The sequence below is a fragment of the Acinonyx jubatus genome, chromosome C2 (assembly GCF_027475565.1).
Source record: "Acinonyx jubatus isolate Ajub_Pintada_27869175 chromosome C2, VMU_Ajub_asm_v1.0, whole genome shotgun sequence".
NCBI classification, from domain to species: domain Eukaryota; kingdom Metazoa; phylum Chordata; class Mammalia; order Carnivora; family Felidae; genus Acinonyx; species Acinonyx jubatus.
Window position 1 is genome coordinate 65,453,436 of NC_069384.1, and position 19,327 is coordinate 65,472,762.

At 36.3% G+C, this 19,327-nt stretch overlaps 1 protein-coding gene across 1 annotated transcript in view; it reads right to left on the bottom strand.

The window, feature by feature from the left end:
* Nucleotides 1-653: 653 nt before the first annotated feature.
* RABL3 (RAB, member of RAS oncogene family like 3) overlaps nucleotides 654-19,327 on the bottom strand; it is a 37,940-nt gene continuing 19,266 nt past the window's right edge. Inside the window, exons 4-8 of the mRNA XM_015072763.3 lie at nucleotides 16,452-16,566; nucleotides 13,238-13,388; nucleotides 8,998-9,069; nucleotides 5,938-5,976; nucleotides 654-5,373 (exon numbers count right to left, since the gene is read on the bottom strand). Of these exons, the coding sequence (XP_014928249.1) occupies nucleotides 5,308-5,373; nucleotides 5,938-5,976; nucleotides 8,998-9,069; nucleotides 13,238-13,388; nucleotides 16,452-16,566 (443 nt within the window). The 3' untranslated portion in view covers nucleotides 654-5,307. The remainder of the gene's footprint in view (nucleotides 5,374-5,937; nucleotides 5,977-8,997; nucleotides 9,070-13,237; nucleotides 13,389-16,451; nucleotides 16,567-19,327) is intronic.

Here is a 19,327-nt window from a genome sequence, read left to right on the forward strand (position 1 = left end):
GTGTTTAGGGCAGAGTGGAGGGGTCTAGTGAGGGAAGACCGGGAAGGGAAAGTTTGGCAGACATCTGAAGCAGGGATTGAGGGATGCCATCTGGGCAGGTGTCAAAAAGACACCCAGTGGAGGGAGAAGTTTGTGTAGGGACAAGGCAAACACACACTGGATCAGAACAGAGTCACGCTTTCAAAGTTGTGAGCAAGAAGAACAAAGATGCTAAAAACCAGTAGAGGAGGATAGATTCGGTGAAACAATACAGGGAATGCGTGAGGGGGAGAATTTGAAAAGGACCAGGAAGTGGAGACAGCAGGTATCTGCTTCTCCCAGATTCTAGTAGAAATTAGGTTTACCCTCTGCAGAAGCTTCAGAAGAAAAGTCAGAGGAGTTCCAGATTCACACCACCAGATTGTGGAGTAGGACCAAAACCACGCGTAGGTAAGTGATGAAACCTCCAGCCTCCTTCTTCCACTGCACTTCCTGAGAATGCGATCAGGAAACGTTTCACCCTCCAGATAGCAGACTGGAACGATTCTTCTCTAGGACAGTAATCCATACATACTGGATATTTTGATAAATATTAAATATAAAAGGTAAAGTGTTTCCAGAAATGCTTCTTTTAATAAGTGGATGCCTCCCCCATTAGTTCGTATATCCACGAATTAGTAATTCTCATTTATAGTTCTTATTTCCAGAATAAGACATGATTCAACATCATTTAATCTTACTTTTTGGTTTTAAGACATGTTAAGAAAATTCATTCACATAGATAAGTAGATACGAATGGAAGGAATTTTATTACCTCACTTCTCCTTCTGAATCAAATATCAAAAATCACATGGCAATCTATCATAAACATCATTTTTAGTAACCTATCAACAACTCAGGTTCTCCTTTAATTTTTTTGCAAGAAAATAATTGGGAATCTGATTGGAAAAGGCTTGGTTACCCAGCTATTGGAATCAATGACTTTAATTAAATGTTACCTTTTCACTTAGATGTGCCTTTTCTAACTCATTTTACTTAGAAAGGGTTGAGAAAATAAATGTTAATTTTATATTCCTTTGCCTGTATAATTATTTTTCACAAAAAATGTTATTTTGATATTTTGATAGACCAAGCAAGAAGACTTGCCATGAAGAAATGTGCCATAGCCTTGGTTATTTCTTACCAAAACTCTCTTCGCTGTGTTCTCAGGAACTCAGGAACCGCTTCCTTGAGAGGTCTGCATTTTTTTTTTTTAATAATTGTGAGTGGAACAAAGTCCTTAAATAAAACTAATATTTAGAATTGTCCTTTTATTGGCATCCTAAGACATTTACACCCTGGGCCAATATACCACATTCCTACATAAGCAAGATATTCCTTTTCCACTGTGGGAAAAGGACAATTGAGAAAGAAAGCACAGGTGGGAAGTAAGAACTAGCACTGAGCTGCATTCACTAGAAGAACAATTTTAACATACATAATGGAGATGGATGACCTGGAAAATGATTCCCTTGAAACTATCTGTGTCCATGCACCTCTTGGAGGGGACATGTGTACCCATCCCAGTTGGAAGACCACAGATCCACACCGAGAAAGTGGCAAACATTTCATCCTGGGAGCTGGGGTAGTGTTACAGGGTAATGTGAAGGAGTGTGACAGGTCTGGAGAGCAATCACCCCAGGATGGAGTTGGAGAAGTTACAGTTAGAGGGTCTCCCCCCAAAAAAAAGATGGAATTGATAAATGTACTTGCTGGTACTGAGCAAAATTTTATGTCTTTGTGGGAATGCAGGGGTTTCATCCTTCACCAATACTTACTGATGACCTTGGTAAGGCTTAGTGATTAGCCAGCTGAGAAAACAAATGTGGTACAAGTGAGGGACCGTGTATGAGATGGCAAGGCATCTTAATAGAAATAAATACACCTGGAATGCAGAACATGGTGGTAGTAAAAATGACAGTAGTACATTAAAAACAAACATCTCCTGTTTTGCCAATAGAGAATGGGACAATCATGTCATGATTGCTGTGGCATGTATCACCTTGAGAGGGAAGAGTGGCTCAGCTCATGAAGGCGAAATCATTTAAGGAAGCCCAAGATGAACTTTGATGAACTATATAATGGTGCCATTAAGTACATTCCGCATATTCTCTATGATAGGAGTTTATTATCTTTCTCAGAGTGTGGATCCCAGGCCACTCACTGCAGAATCACCTGGTTTGTCTGTTAAAAATACAAAATCCTGGCTCTATCCTATATACATAGAATTGGGCAAGGAGAGGGGGGCTGATAAAATCCCAGAATCTGCATTTTTAAGCACTTCAGAGGATTTTTATGCACATTTGAGTCCGAAAGCCACTGCTTTAAGTCCTTAAATGGAGGTACTAATAGTAACTGGAAGTCGGACCCCCTTCCTACTCTATGGAGCAGCCCTGGTAGGCTTCAGCTCCAATTTTGCATCAGGCAAACATACTGTGGAATATTTGAGGCTCAGGGTTCTCCTAGGGCTAGATTGCCTGGAACCTTTCCTCTCCTACCATAGTGATTTCACTCAGTCTGGGGACTACAGAGGAATGGATTTTTTATTTCCTTCTCCTCCTTCCCCGCAAACAGTATCCTCCTCTGAATTTTAACAGATATTAAATCAATGCAGACATCCTGTTAGACCTTCAAACTTCTTAAAATAGATGCTACCTGTGCTTTAAAAATTTCAGTTGAACAACATTTATTAAAAACCCACACAAGGTCCTCCCTAGGTTGGGTGCTATGGCATATACTATTGAAATGGACACTCAGAAGCTCTGGTCATAGCAGCAGTGAGGAGCTCTTCATCTCCGTCTGATGGCCCAGCACATCAGTTCCACGCAGTCCATTTTCAGAATGGACAGAAAAATAGCAGTGTCAAGGCACTGTCACGGATTATGTTATGGATGCCTCAAGTTTAGGGACTTCTGAGAACCTGAGATAAAGTGATACGGATCAACCGCTTTGGGAGCAGCAATTCTTTTCAGAGCACAGAAGTGGAGAGGTCAACCCAAATCTGGGGCTGGATTTCAACGAAGGGCCCTGCCACCTGAGCGACAGATGAATGACTGTATGCCTTCACGTCTGGTTGCCTCCATGATAAATAACAACATTGGTTAGACATCTAAATCACAACAGAAAAAAAAAACCCAAAAGAACCTCTATTGCTAATTACCTGTTCCATCAAGAAAATTAAAGATTTAATTAATACTCTTTAGGAAGTATTTTGGTATTTACATTTGTTGATTATCCAAAAGCAATTTTGATGAGCGGATCTCAGGAAATCCCAGCAAAAATTATTCTTCAAAACATTCATTTTCAAGAACTTTGGCTAATAACATTCATCTTGGCAAACAGCCTTGTTTTGCTGCTACTAATACTTTGCAACAAATTTACCTTAGATTATTAAAAATTATTTTTTCTCAGAAAACTATAATTCAGTCAAGCCTCACAAGCAAGAAGAAATGGAGTTGAGGGGTACTGCTAAGTTTTCAAGGCTGACCCTGAAAGGCATCAGTGATGGGTTATTTTTATTTTTTAGCAAGGGAGAAAATAAAGAAATTGAGAGAGGTTTTTTAATTAAGGGAAAGAAAGAGGAAGAAAGGGGAGAGAAGGAAAAGGTTATATGTATTTTCATTTGTGTCGTTGTATTATTCTTTTATTTTTTCAGAATGTATGTATAATTTTTTTTAATTTATTGTTTACAAAGAGCCTTAGTTGGGTCTTTGTGCATGCATTTGCGCAGCCTCTGTCACAATTCGCTTGTGCCATACTCCACGTACAGATCCTGATTTGCATAGCTCTACTTTGTGTCAAAAAAGAAATCAGGCCTCGTTTTTATGGCTGAGGATATGAAGACAGACTGGAGAATATGCTAGCTGATCAAAAGTGCTTTAAAAATCCTTCCCCAAATTCCTACAACTGCCTTTCTAAAAGCACTGGCTAACCTTCTTATTTTAAGATCTTCTGGTAGCATACCTTGATTTCCAAAGTACTTCTGAAATTTAATTAAAATGGAATAGAAAGTGAACTTAGTGTTTTTTGCCTAGTTTTAAAACAAGGAGCTGAAAGTGTATACTTACTATTTTTTTCTAATATGGAGCAAAATCAGGACTGCAAAGACCTGCCTCGGAGCCAGAGAGCGGTTATGGGTAAAAAGGTGGTGCTGAATAAGGCAGCAAATTGCAGTTTTTGGAAACCAGGTCTATATATTAAAGAAGAACCGGGGCTGAGAGAATTAAACAAGCAAAAAAGATGGGTAAAAAAAGGAACGATGAACAATTATGCATACGCGCACATACACCACCACCCTCACAAAATGTTGGATTATGAAATCTAAGAATCCTAGTCCATAATTCATGTAAATGTGTTGCTGTAGAACTTATTTTTACTTGTCTCCATAAATACATTGTTGACACAGAAAATAACATTCTTAGTTTACCGACTACAGTTAAGAGACATTTCAGGAGTTGACTTTTCCTTTAAAAAAATAAAAACAGTAGAGGCTGTAAATCTCTCTTACTGCCCTTGAACAGGTCTTAGATTTCACCCTGCCTATTTCCAAATAGAAAACAATAAGACAGTGCAGACATCTGTAACCCAGAGTGAAGGATTTAGTGAGCTGTCAATTTCTCGGAGAATTCTCCTTTGCTGGTACTGCTGTTCTCTATGTATTATTAATCTATTTATATTTAACTCCAGCTATTAGTCTGCCTCTTCTAGCCACTGAACCATTTGCAAAGGAGAGGAGAGGGAGACAAGGGCTGCTATTATTAGGCATCCTTGTGTGTGATGAGAGTGGAGACAATTAAATAACACCATTTTGCTTCTTTGAAAACGACAGAGATTGTTTGGGGTGGACAACCCAGGGCTGGTTAACATAACCTTTCCCCTCAAGAAGGTAAAACAACAGAGATACATTTTTGAAGTACTTAATTAAGCCTTCAGCAAGGAGTGTGGGAAAGTTACAGACCTATAAAAAACCTTCCAATTCTGGGAAGAGTAAATTTTTTCTGTAGCACTCTGTCACTGCTCATTTACTGCATCATTTTGACAACATCTCATATTTCCACAAGGCTTTTACATAATCTATAAACAGGGACAGAAAGGTGAGGAACAGAATGGGGACAAAGTTTGGACCTCCCACGCTGTCACTTCCTTTCAGCTTTCCATTAAAGGGTGAGGCTGAAGGGTGGCATTTTAGGATGATTCTGTTAAAAGGCTGAAATATTAATAATCAACACAGCAAGAAGAAAGCTGTGCAGAACTGCCACCGCTTGCTCAGTCTTCCAGGATGGGTGTAATTCAGTCATAATGAAGGCTCTTTAACGTTCCTCCCCCAAACCTTTTTCGATCAGGAAAGCCTGGAATCTGTTGGCAAGAAAGATAATCACGTTAAGTCTCAAGCAAGCAGAGTTCAAGTGCTAATAGCCTTATAAATTTTTCCCTTTATTTTCTGTTTCTTTATGTCACCCTGTTGTCCCTTACAGAATCATCTCTCTGAGGTTTTACTCAAATAATAAAATAAATGTTCCCAAAATGGAAAACATTTGCCAACAAATTGGTGATAGTGTCATCTAAATCAGGGAAGATGAAGGTGAATTTCATAACATCTGCCTACTGGACTTTTACATGAATTGTCTACATTGTGATAGGTCTGGGATATGTACCCTCTGGAGTCTTAAGCAAATGATTTTCTCCTATGATTTTATAATATAACCTTATCCCTGCATTCTTTTTGTTTCTTAGAACCTTATTTTCCCTTAATCTGATATTTTTGCTTTTGTATTTAGCAGGACAGAAGAAAATGCTTTTGCCTACAAAGGATCCCCCCCCCACCCCGCCTCACCCTTTTTTAAGCCACTTCTGAAAATAAATTTGGAAATCACCTCTCTTCAAATTTAAGAGCCCACTTTATCAAGAATAGATACAGACCTGATTACCTTCCCTTAGAAAGTATCTCTTCTCTATGACCTGTGAGAAACAAATAAAGATTTTAAGGGCTTAGCAAAAGTGGTTCACTGTGGTTACCACTAATGGGACGAAAAGGCATATACCCAAATGAAGAGTTTTTTCAATAGTTATGGACATCTAGTACAATAAGTTAAATCTCATGCTAGGAAGATCAGGATTGTGGGCATATTTCCATAAAAGCTTGCCTTATTCCCAAAGGCATTAATAATAGATTAAAAATTAAATGAATACACAAAAATGGCTAAATCATAAGAGAATGGGATAATAACCCATGCAGTTCCAAGTGTACGGAAGCAAATCTGGCTCAAAGTTTCCTAGCAGTTAGCTCAAAGATACAAAACAGAACCCATAAGATAAAAGCAGAACACTTTTACTACTACAATAGTACAGGTATTCCTTATAGCCAAGTCTGTGTAATGTAGTGAACTGCCACATCCCTTGAGTAAACGCAGTGATAAATTTGGTAGGTCCTCAATGGAGACAGATGACACAACATCAAAGGCATTCAATTAGCTTCTTTCTATGGACTTAATCTGCATCCTTAATTCAGTAGTTTCAGAACTGTATTTGGTCAGCAGGAGAAATGCGGTAATGCAGTGGATGTATCCGCACAAATCCATCACTACTATTGAAAAAAAAAAAAACTCTCAAAAATACATGCCCTAATATAATTTAAGAGTACCATGTTTTCAGATGATAGAAAATAATTTTAAAAAATAATGAATTCTGTTCTAACACTTGAGAAACTGCACTGTTTGTGAAGGCGGTATGATTTTCTTTACACAGAGCTGTTATGATTAAGAAAAGCCAATTGGATAAGAATACAGATTAGATGCAGATTAACTCTCTAAAACACTGGAATCCAGAATTATGAAGCTAAGAATTCCCCTGAATAAGAGCATGGCGTCTCCTTCCAGGGCTGTGCCACCTTGATCTCACTGGCTTGACAACCAAATCATCTGGATTCTTTCTACCATTGAGACTATATGGGTTACTTTTAGCCACAAGAGACCCAGTGTAGGTTGCATTCACTGGCCACAGAGGTAGAAAACCTGGCTTGTGATTAGCACATATATCAAAATACTGGATCCCACGAAAACCAAGAAGAGGCTGACTCCTCCACAGCAGGTCAGGAAAACCCTATCATTCTAGAGTGGGGAAGAATTACTACTAAAGGGAGTCAGGAGAAGGAGCTAGATTCCCTCTTGGTAAATAAATCTTTATACTAAATTCTGGAAGATATGGTAGAAAACTGGGCAAAATTTAGTTGCCAGGTCCCGTGTTTTGAGGCAACCATGTTAGTCTGGAGGTCTGGCCAACTTCCTGATCCATATACCTTTCACTGTGGTGATGAAGAATGATGCTACTTTTTGCTTTTGCTCCTAGTCCCCTACTCTCAACTTGCAGTGTCTTTCTCTTACCAAATATTGTTCTCTTCTTAAAATGAACCAAGTTCCCTCTGATTTTCTTAAAATAAAGTCTTGCCTGACAACTCAGGTCACACTAGTCTATAACCCATTGTTTCTCTAGAGTTTAAAACATTTTTTATTTTTTATTGATGTATGGTTGACATACTATAGCTGTTTCAGGTATATAACATAGTGATTCAACAATTATTACATTACAAAATGCTCACTACAATAAGTATAGTTACCATCTGTCACCATATTACAATATTATTGACTGTATTTTCTATCCTGTACTCTTCATCCTTGTGACTTACTCAATTTTCAGCTGAAAGTTTGTACCTTTCTATCCCCTTCATCAATTTTCAAATTAATAAATTATTAACAAATTAAGCAATATATTGTGGGATCTTTCTGTGTCAGACAAAGATCTGTAAGTTGTTTCTCTCGGGGCAGAACAGTGTATCTGTTGGAGGCCATGGATCTAAACTAAATGGAAGTTCTTATGTTTGAAGCTTGAAAATCATGTGGAGGGAAAATCCAGTTCCTTGCACTGCTTCCCAACATTTTTCATGTTATGGCACGTTTAGAAAATGCTAATATTTGTACAGCACACTGGGTTAAATGAAAGAGGCTGCCGATCAGCTGCCTGGGGGGCTCTGGCTGCTTCAACTGAGGGCATCACTATCTCGGCACACTTGTACCATATTTGCCACACTCCAGCTGGGAAGTTCTGCAATGAAGCAAACAGTTCTCGTATTAAACGGGTAGGGGTGTGGGCTTATCTTGTTATGACATAATGGACAAAAGGGCCAAATATTAGATCCCTAAATAGATAAAAGAAAAATGATTCACAAAGAAGAGCTATGAGGAGGGAAATGTTTTTCTTGTCCTCTTAAAAGGAAATGTAATACACGAATCAATCTTTTTCAATAATACATACAGAAATACATTATTTTACTTTACTACGCAATGTCAACATGAGGCAAACGACTTAAACTTGGTCAATACTATGTGCAATGGAGCCCCATGGCCTTGCGAAGGAAGGACAGTGCTCTAAATTACCAGTATGCTGAGTCATTCTACATTTTCATTCCAGTTCAGGACAATAGGATGATGCTAGCAAGAGTCAATACTTGAATGCAAAGGTTTCTGATAGGGAAAATTACGGAATCAAGAAGATGACATAACCTTAAAAGTAATAATAACATTTATGTGGAGAATAACAACAGCTGGGAGAGCAAAAAGAACGCAGGGCTTTAGGCAGAATCTCCTGGGTTCAGTGCCTTTTGTGGGGGCTGAGGGGATGTGAATAAATACAAGAAGAGCTGGAAAACAGGAAAACGTAATTTGTTTTAAGGAGGGAAATTAGGTTTCTTTTAAAATAACTCATTCAAATCCAGTAGCTTTCATCCTTTGCTTAGAGAACACTAGTGATAAAATAAATACGTCAGCAGGCCTTGAGCAATTATACCAACAGATAAGAGAGATCAACACAAATGTTCAGGCTATGAAGTGCAGGATGAAGGAATAAAAGGGCAAAGCATTCTCCAAAAACTTTAAACTTTCATAATATATAAATTAAGTTTAAAAATAACTTAATTGAAGCTATTACCTTATCAAAAAACCTACTGAGCTTGACAGCATTGGAAGAACCTGCAGCTAGGTACCGTGGATTTGTGCAATCCTAGAAGATAAAACGTAAGATCCACATATGTCAGGAAACATCAGCTCCTTGTTAGTCACTACTGTTCCTGTTGCACTTTTCTATAGTAAAATGTTAGGCATAACACTCTCATGACATATTCAAGCAATTTTCAAATTACAATGCACAAAGCTAAGAGGAAAGTGCTAAAGGAAGATAAGGGCGCTTTTTGTCATTTATGCTATGATAGAGCACACTGAACCAATGTATTCACCATCAAATAATTCATAAAGGAAAAGAGGATTGCTAACCTTACTAATAAGAAAACCAAGACACTAATCATGTGACCTACCTACATTTACCCTAAAAGCAGAAATAGAGCCAATAAAAACTTAACACTTCATTTTTTAGTACGAGTTACTCAACAGCATCATCTAATCAAGTAGTATATAGTTCATACACAAAGCGGGAATCATGAAAACAGGAGTTAGAGGAGCAAAGAACAAACAAAACAGTTGCCAGGGATTTCTCACTCATTGAATGCAAAGTACTACATCTCTTGGTAAGCCATAAAGATAATAATAAACAATAAATATACTTTTTGATAATAAAAAATAAACAGTAGGTTTATTATTAAGTAACAATCTATTACTATTTAACAGGATTTTGAAAAATAGGAAAAAAAATGGGGCCCAGAAGAGACAAAACAATTTGGAACATTACAATGAAATAACTAGTAAATTACAATAATCAGTAAAGATCTCAAAAGGTTTATTATTCTTTTCCTGGAATTCCAGTGTCAAGCTGCCTTTGCTTGTCATCATTAACTTGCCACCTCAAGAGATAGAGCACTTTGATTTTTACCTCAAATGCCACCTAAGGCCAAACTGTAAGGGTATCAGACAGGCTCCTTTACAAAGATGGCATTTGTCTTTCAGTTGTAGATGGTCTATGTCTATGTCCCTTGGGCAATTACTGCAATTACTGTTGCATTTATTCTGTTTTGTATGTAATCTCTAAACCCACATGATTCCTTTGTAGTAAACTGTGTAATAATCACCTCTTTCACTCATATATAACACTTCAAGACTCACATTTTTCATTTTGGCTGGAAACTATAATGCATTTTCCAAAACCACACCAAAAAAGAGACTATAACAAGCTTTTCAAAAATCATAGAATACTAGAAAAACCAGTAAATTAGCCAGAAAGTTCTGAATCTGAATATCTGTCCCAACATTTCTAGACTGTGTAGCATTGGTTAGGTTACTAAGCCTTTCAACTTGAGCTTACTAATTTGTGAAATGAAGATAACATAACAATACTTACCCCACAGGATTTTCGTGAAAGTTATATAAGATAATGCATGTCTGGCACATACATAGAAGATACGGAAATATTAGTTCTCTCTTCATTCTAAGAAAATGCTATCAGATTGAATTTTCAGGCACAAAAGCACCTAACATAATGAACGTTAATTCCATGTATGGGGTAAAGAGACTGAAACATCATCGTGGAAACTGTTGTACTTGAAAAAATGTATAAACACATTTATATAGCAGTTGGGGCATATGAGACACAAACCTTAGGTAGACTTATGTTAGACATGTTTTCCAAAATGGATATTGATTACATAGTCATCACAATGTCAAAAGACTTCACAGATGATTCAAGATAGAGCTATAGTGCTAAATACAAAAACTAAATCAAACAGCAAACAAAGCTTAATTCTAAGGCTCACGGTTTTACATTGACCAGGCTAGAGAGACCCTATGATTTTAGGATGCCAATTTTAGAGTTGAAAGAGCCATCTGCCATTGACCACGGCTGGGGGCAAATACCAAAGATTAATAGCTTTAAAATAGCTTGTCAAAACTTGAGAAAGGAAGGGAAGGAAACTAGGGAAGATGCTTCAATATAATCACTTTGAAGTAAACACACAACAGAGAAAATCTGTCCTAGACATAATAAGCCTAACAGGATTTTAAAAAATAAGTAATCATTTCCCTTTTTATAATTTAAACCAATTTACTTTTTTTCAGGCACAAGATAGTAACTTTGATTCCACCTTTGATATATACATTTATGTTGATTCTTACTTTTTAAAACAGTTTTAAGTGAATTCAATATTGTAACTAATATTGTTACATTACATTTTTACTTGAGGCTTAATATCTACTTGCTGAGTCTTTCTGACTGCTATCTCTTTTTGAAACTCCTATCAAATTTTCCTCCTCATTTTTCTGCCCTGAATCCTCAAAACCCTCTTGTTTCTGTTGTATTCTTGAAGCTGTACATTGATAACAGGGCAAAAGTATGCTGTATGTGTGAACTCTGTGGAGATCATGTGTGCCAAAGTACCACCACTTGAGTACCTTTATAACTTGTTAACAATTAAAAGATGGTGCTGCCTTTGCAAGTAAAGTAGGAAAAATACATACCTGGGTGATTGTCACAAAAACCCACAGGCACTACAAACAGATAGATTCCAAAATATATGGAAAGTAATTACTGGAACAAATTAAGTATATTCAATGGCAAATTTCCCACTGGAAATAATGTTGAAACAAAGCAACTTCAACACTTCTGCAACAAGGACATTATATATCCTCTGTAGCAGAAATCCTCTGAAATATCATGGTCCAGTTCAACTAGCTGGGGCATTGACAGTGAATATTCCATGGTGGCAGGTGAGAAAAATAAGGCACCCCACCACAAAGCAGAATGTAAAAATAACAGAATGGCAGGCAGAAGTGGATTCAGTTATGGGGTAGAGGTTGGTTTGAACCAACCAGTGTTCACAACTGTTGATTTGGAGTAAGGGCATCAGAATGACCTGAGTCATTAGCTAAAACTATAGAGCCCTGGTCCTCCTGTCAGATATTATGAATAAAAAGCTCCAGTGGTGGAACACTTATTCAAATTTTTTCACAGCTACATTGATGGTATAAATATATAGTCAGGTTTGGGTAATTAGTGATTTAGATGATTTCTAAGAGCTTTTTCAGTTCCAAGATTCTAAACGTTAGTTGGAGAATAATTAAGTGGAAGACAGGCTCAATTGCAGAGCACTGGCTCTGGAGTCAGAGTGCCTGGTTTGACCTGTCTGTATAACCACGGCCTAGTTACCTCTCTCTGGTTCTAATATTCATCTTTAAAATGGAGTTAATTACAGTACCTACCTTACAGTGTTGATGTGAAGACAAACATGAGATAATGTACATAAAACACTAGAATGGTACGTGGCATGTAATAAATGCTCAGTAAATTACAGTCATTATTATTTAAAAAAATTTTTTTAATGTTTATTTATTTATTTTTTGAGAGAGAGACAGAAACAACGTGAGCAGGGGTGGGTCAGAGAGAGAGGGAGACAGAATCCAAAGCAGGCTCCAGGCTCTGAGCTGTCAGCACAGAGCCCAACGCAGGGCTTGAACTCCTGAACTATGAGATTATGACCTGAGTCAAAGTCAGACACTTAACCAACTGAGCTACTCAGGAGCCCCTAGTCATTAGTATTATTAAACCACAACTAGCACCATATGTCTGGAATTGCCAGTGCACTGAATATGTTGCAGAAATCCTACTTGTGAACAATGACATATAAACCATGACTGAAGCTGCTGGCCAGGATCCTTCTCTGGGCAACATTATCTGGCTTATGTGAAAACTTCTCTTAGCCTTTTTAGCATCCAGTTCAAATTGAGCTAAATTTTCTCTGGAAGAAACTCAGTGCTCTGTATACATACAAGTTTGTATTAATTACTGCTCATGAAGCACTCCTAGTTTCCACAGTTTGTAGTTTTCTCATTTATCTATTTCTTTGTTCTTGAAGTTAAAGTCTGTAGTTTAAGAAGCTGAGAGGCTTTTCTAAAGCAAGAATAATCAAGATGTCAGTGACCTTTGTTACCTTAATTTAATTATTTTGATTTTGGTATGATCTTAAAAAATCTTTTCAAGAAAAAGCCCAGGGTTTACATTATTCATAGAACAAAGTTTGAACATTCCCACAGATCAGCATATAAGAAGGTTGAGTTGACTGTTCCCTATCTGACAGTCTATGTTGATTCCAATTTTCACTACATATTGGATCAGAACCCAAATGACTGATAGTAAGTATAAAGCTTCTTTCATGAGAATATATGACCTAAGTCTTCAATTTTGGCTTTGCCTAACGATAACACAAAAATGCATGAGTGAAAACACATACCAGATTAATTTCTTCTGCATTGAAATCCTCAGCTAGGAAAGCAGTCCTAGTTAAAACTTCATGGCGCTTGGCTTCATGAATCTGATCCAGTTTAGTCCCTATTACCAACAGTGGGATTTGGTTGTCAGCAAACTGTTCCCGGTCATAATCCCTGTAACAAATAATAATGAAGAGGTGAATAGAATTTACCCTTCTGATGTAGATGTGTAATGTTTAAGTGTAAGTAGCTTACACTATTTTATTGAGATTTCACTGACTCTCGCTTACCCATCACCTATAAACCTACTTTTCTCCCAATTTCTTCCAAATACTTATTCATTTATCAATCCATCCTCACCATCTATAGACTTCCAACTGTTCATCTAACTACTCAAATTTTGTTTCCATGAATCTTTATAGACTACTTGAATAACTGAATGTCCACCAGGTATATGAAAGTAGGTTAACTTGACCTCTCCCAAAGTTCTGTATTCTCAGGCTAACAGCTCAGGAATTTTTCTAGGTAGATGCACAGAGTGAATTCAAACCTCAATGGAATGAAAATGCAAGAACCTAGCATGGCACTCAAACCTTTTGCCAGAGGGGAAAATGAAAAGCTTCTGGGCATGCATAAGCTCTATACCTACCATACATATTTTTGTCTATGAATAGTAAAGAAAAATAGATCATTTCAGGAAAATAAGAAACAAGGGTGCTGAAGGCCAGAAAAATTGACCACAGATGATGCTATGCCTGGGACAAGATGGATTCAACAAATGGAAAAGGAAAAGAAACAGCTGAAATGTAAAATGAAAAGTAAAAGGAAAGAATTAAAAGCCAAATAGTTGTTTGTGCTGACACAAGAGTCATGGGAAAGAGAGGACAGACAATATGGATCACTCATGGTTAGTGGTCTTGGGTGACTGGCTATTACAATCCTTTTTTTCTTTTTTTTTTCAATTTTTACCCAAAGGACAGAGTGGTGTTCCTTCTATTACTGAAAGGAATATAGAGCCAATGTTGTTCAATTAATTTAAATTCTATTCACATATGAGAAATAAAACAGACTTGGATTCCTGACATGTTATAAGCTCAATTTACAATAGTCAGCAAAATCTGGTTGCAGACACTTTATGACAGCAAATCAATATTGCACAATACAATCAATACAGCCCAGTTGAGCCTAGCTTTTCTTCTTCCTTTGACATTATTTGTCTTTCTCTTTAAATAATCTAAACTGGGGGTGTATAGTATGTGTGTGCAAAATTACCACATCTTTTCGCCCTTCACAATAATCTTACAGTGCTTCAGTTACCACCTAGCCTTGGAACACAAGTGTTTTCAACTACGTAGCCTGCCATTCCTTAAAAATATTATCGTTGTATTTACTGCCTCAAGCCAATAATAGCTTGAGTTCAAGGCCTTTGATTCTTCTTACCAACACTGACATTGATTTAGGAGACATAGCCCAAAATTGAAATCTGGTTTATTACAGAATAAAATTTTCAGAGTGTCCTCCTTTAGGAGTATTTCTGATACTAACTCTGGCTCACATACAAACTTTTGTATGTATTTTATCAGTCATCATTTTTGATAGACATCTATCTCTGTCACTTGAAGTCTTGTATAATCTTTGTACATTAACAAATACTTGTACATATAACATACATACATCGCACATAATATATATGTTGTGCATCAACATATACATGTATTCTATATGTAACATAACATATGTATGATGCCATATACATTTAACTTATTCTCTTGTTTCTCTTTTTAGCTTTTCTTTTTATTCTCTTTTTTAATTGAATCTTATATCCAATTTGAAGTTTGATCTTGAAACCTCTTTTTTTTTAAAAAAAAAACCATTAGATAAAAAACAGATGGGGAATTTTATCATGGATGGATACGGCTGGTAACAAGTCAACATCACAAAGAGACAGACAACCAGGTACTGTAATTATATGTATAATACCACTTAGGCAAAACCAAAAAACAAAAACCCCTGCATCTTTTAGACCATCTTTTTATATTTAACCATCATTTTAGAGAAGATTTAGGATTCAGAGAAACAAGGTAAACAGACATTACACGGATATAGTCAGCAAAATCCAGAATACAAGAAACTCTACAGGACAAGCAAACTATCTTTCACAAACTGCCAGAGTGCAAAAGAAAAAAAAAGGGGTGGGGGAAGGGGAATGTAAGATTAAAAGGTACTTAACAAACAAAATACAATGAATAGATCTTATCTAGATACTATTTTGAGCAAATCAACATTTATGAGACATATGGGGAATTAAAATAATATTTAATAGTAAGGAATCATTATTAAATTTTATGTGGAACAATTACATTTTGGTTATATTAAAAAAGTCCTTATCATTTAAAGTTATACACAGAAGTATATATAGACGATATGATACAATGTCTAGAATTTGCTTTGAAAAATAAATGGAGAGACATACTGTGTTCATGGATTGGAACATGCAACAAAATTTCTTTCCAATTTGATTTATAGATTAAATGCAATTCAATCAAAATCCAAGCTGAATTTTTGTCAATATAGAAAGTTGGTTTCAAATTTATATGGAAAAGCAAATGAACTAGAAGAGCTAACCAATTCTGAAAAAGGAACCACATTATATACTTTTAAGACTTACTATAATGTTATAATAACGAAGACAATGTCATATTGGTGAAGGGACAGACACAGAGACCAATTGTACAGAATCAGAGAGTCTTGAAATAGAACCATATAAATATGGTCAACTGATTTTTGGCAAAGGAGTAAAAGCCATTCAACGGAGAAAGGATAATCTTTTGAACCAATGGTGTTGGAAAAACCGGACATTCATATACAAAAGTCAACCTCAATCAAAACCCCACACATCATAACTTATTCAAACCAGGTCACAGATCTAAAGATAAACTTTCAACAACAAAGTTTCTAAAAGAAACAGGAGAAAACCTGTATAATCTGAGATTAGGCAAAGAGTTGTTAGACTTGATACCCAAAGCACAATATGTAAAAGAACAAATTGAGAAATCAGACTGCATCAAGACGAAAAACTAATGCTTGAAAGATAACTGGTAAGAGAATAAAAAGACAATCTATAGACGGAGAGAAAAAAAATTTCGAATCAGACATCTTACAAAGTGTTATTGTGTTAGGTATATTCCTGTGATTGCTGTAACATTTCACACTAAAAGTGAAGTAATCTGGGCTTACCCATTTGTTACCAACACTCCAGTTGGCACCAAATCCCTGTTGAGAGCTTCCAATGACCAACGATACAAGTTTTGGGATGACTTCTTATTTGTTAAGTCATGTACTAAAATAATACCTAAAATAATCAAAGAAACTCATGTCAATACTCCAACAATTTCTCTTCACTTTACAACTGGCAAAGTGAGGCTAAGTAAATACAAGGTTGCTGAATAAACCTAGCATTCTAGGATGATTAACAAACACAGGCACAATTAATTTAAAATTTGCTCTACAAATTTCTACAAATCATTAATTACAAAATTTTCTTTGTCAGTTACATAACCCTTTTTAATTCTATAGGGGCTGGCAAAATGTCAATAAACTTTTAGAATGTCTTTTCTGCTTTTCTTTATTAAACACTTGATGAGTGCTTCTTCTGCCTGGTCCTAACTATAGAACTACCTCATCAATGAAAGGAATCAAAACTATTTCAAGTATTTAAGAAATTATATTCCTACAAAAGCGAATTGTTTCGGCACTGTGCATAGTACCGTCATAGATATCACACATACGCCACTACTTAATAAAATATTAAATAATAAAAATTTATTAAAAATATATTTATTTAATTTGATATAATTGCTATTTTGCAGCTGACAAAATGTAAATCACCTGAGCCTAATTAACTCAAAAGTCTAATCTTTTAGTTCTTTGAATTAATGACTAGCTATGAAAGCTTGATATCTATGAGATACTTAGTTAATAGAGCAAAAGAACTATGTCACTAGAAGAAGGTAGGAAAAGCCAGTCAAAAAGTATGAATAGTAGAAAATAGGTGGACTTCTGAGAGATTGAGAAAAATAACAAAATGTAATGAGGTTCAGAAATACAATTAAATAGAATCAGGTATAGCAGACAAAAATGCAGAGTAGGTAGACAAAAGAGGAAAATGCATAGTAGAGTTTAGAGTATCATCATGTGGTTAGAAGACTACAGATTTTCAAACCCTCAACCATTTCCTATGTTACCTAGATTCTACTATGAAGAGATGATGTGAAATTGATGATTCCTCTGTCTTCAAGATGTGAGATATGTCAATTTGAAAAAGAAGGGCAGAAAAGTTAGAACTATTTGGCTTCTCCGATTTTTACAGACATTTGTGCAAATAAGGTGCTTGTGCAAGTTACAGCTTGCTCAGATAAATCTGTATCCTCCTGGCATCTGGAACAAATAGAGAAATACAGATCTGACACTTGCCCTGTATTCAATTGTACTCACTCTACTTTCCTCAATAATGGGTTCTATTAGGCATTAAGGACACATGATACAGGATAGATTTATTTTTTTATTTATTTTTTTAAATTTTTTTTTCAACGTTTATTTATTTTTGGGACAGAGAGAGACAGAGCAAGAACGGGGGAGGGGCAGAGAGAGAGGGAGACACAGAATCAGAAACAGGCTCCAGGCTCGAGCCATCAGCCCAGAGCCTGACGCGGGGCTCGAACTCACGGACCGCGAGATCGTGACCTGGCTGAAGTCAGACGCTTAACCGACTGCGCCACCCAGGCGCCCCAATACAGGATAGATTTAAAAAGAGCTACCATTAAAGAATATAGCTAATATCTATTCAGCACTTATATGCTACACATTGTTCCTTATATGTGTTCTCTAATTTGATTTCAGAACATCCCTCATGTTAGGTAAGAATTATCATCTTCATTGTACACGTGTGGAAACTAAAGCTCAGAGAGGCTGAGCAACTTGCTCTAAATCACATGGTAAGTGAGTTAGGCAGAATTTGAACTCAGGTAATCTAACAGTTAGGCAGAATTTGAACTCAGGTAATCTAACAGGTAATCTAACAGCAATCTAACAGCAGAATTTGAACTCAGGTAATCTAATCTGGGGGAAAGCAGAATTAAGTCAAAGGAGTGGCTTTTTCTCCTCTCCCTAACTTCCCAGATATAAATCTCAAAAAATTATGAGTGAGGCTTTTGGTTGGGAGATGCAAGGATTACAAAGGCCTAGATGAGCTATTAGCTGAATAGGGAGGAGTTTATTTTTGGAGGCTCTCTCTTTAAGGCTTTTGAGCTTTTAAGGACATTTGAGCACCCTTTTTCTTTATTTTTCAATGAGCTGAAAGTTCTTTCTTGGTAGGTTATGGGCTATAAGGGCCACAGTGGGGCCCAAAGGAAAGAAGTCAGTGTGACAGTTAATCAGAATATGTTCTAACCTTCAAAAGGGGCACAGACACTTTACAGGTTTCCTTCAGGGACTGCCAGCCTAGTTCATCACAGTGGGAGAAAGGTAGGGTTTGAGGGAAGAAAGTAACTGTTTAAAGAGTAAAGACTGTGCATTTGAATGGAGTGATCCTTCTGCTCTGTTTCTTGAGAAACCAAGGATGGTAGATGGAGTAAAGAACCTTCAGTGTTTCTACCAAGAGAAATGTTCCAGAGCTAAGGTGAAAGAACATAAAAATTGGCCTTTCTTAACAGGGATTTCTTTTTAAACTTTAAGAAAGAGGAATATATCTCAGTTTTGTCATATATACAAATTAACATAATATATATTATTAACATAATATATATGCAACTATTTCAATAATATTCAAGGAAGAGACAAATCACTAATGAATAGTAGGTATAAAAAAGATAAATAAATATGGATTTAGATGGACTTCTTCAGCACTTAGTAAGTTCACAACTCAGAACTCCATAAAGTTTCTAGGATTTAAATGGTCTTTATTATGTATTTATAATTTTGATCTTAACCCTTTCTCAAAAGATCTAAATGGCAAAAGTGTTGTATATCCAAACCTGCTTTGCCAGATCAGAGTGGTAGCAACTTTGTCAAGTCATTTGATTGATATAATCCAAGTTTATCACTTGATTCTAGAT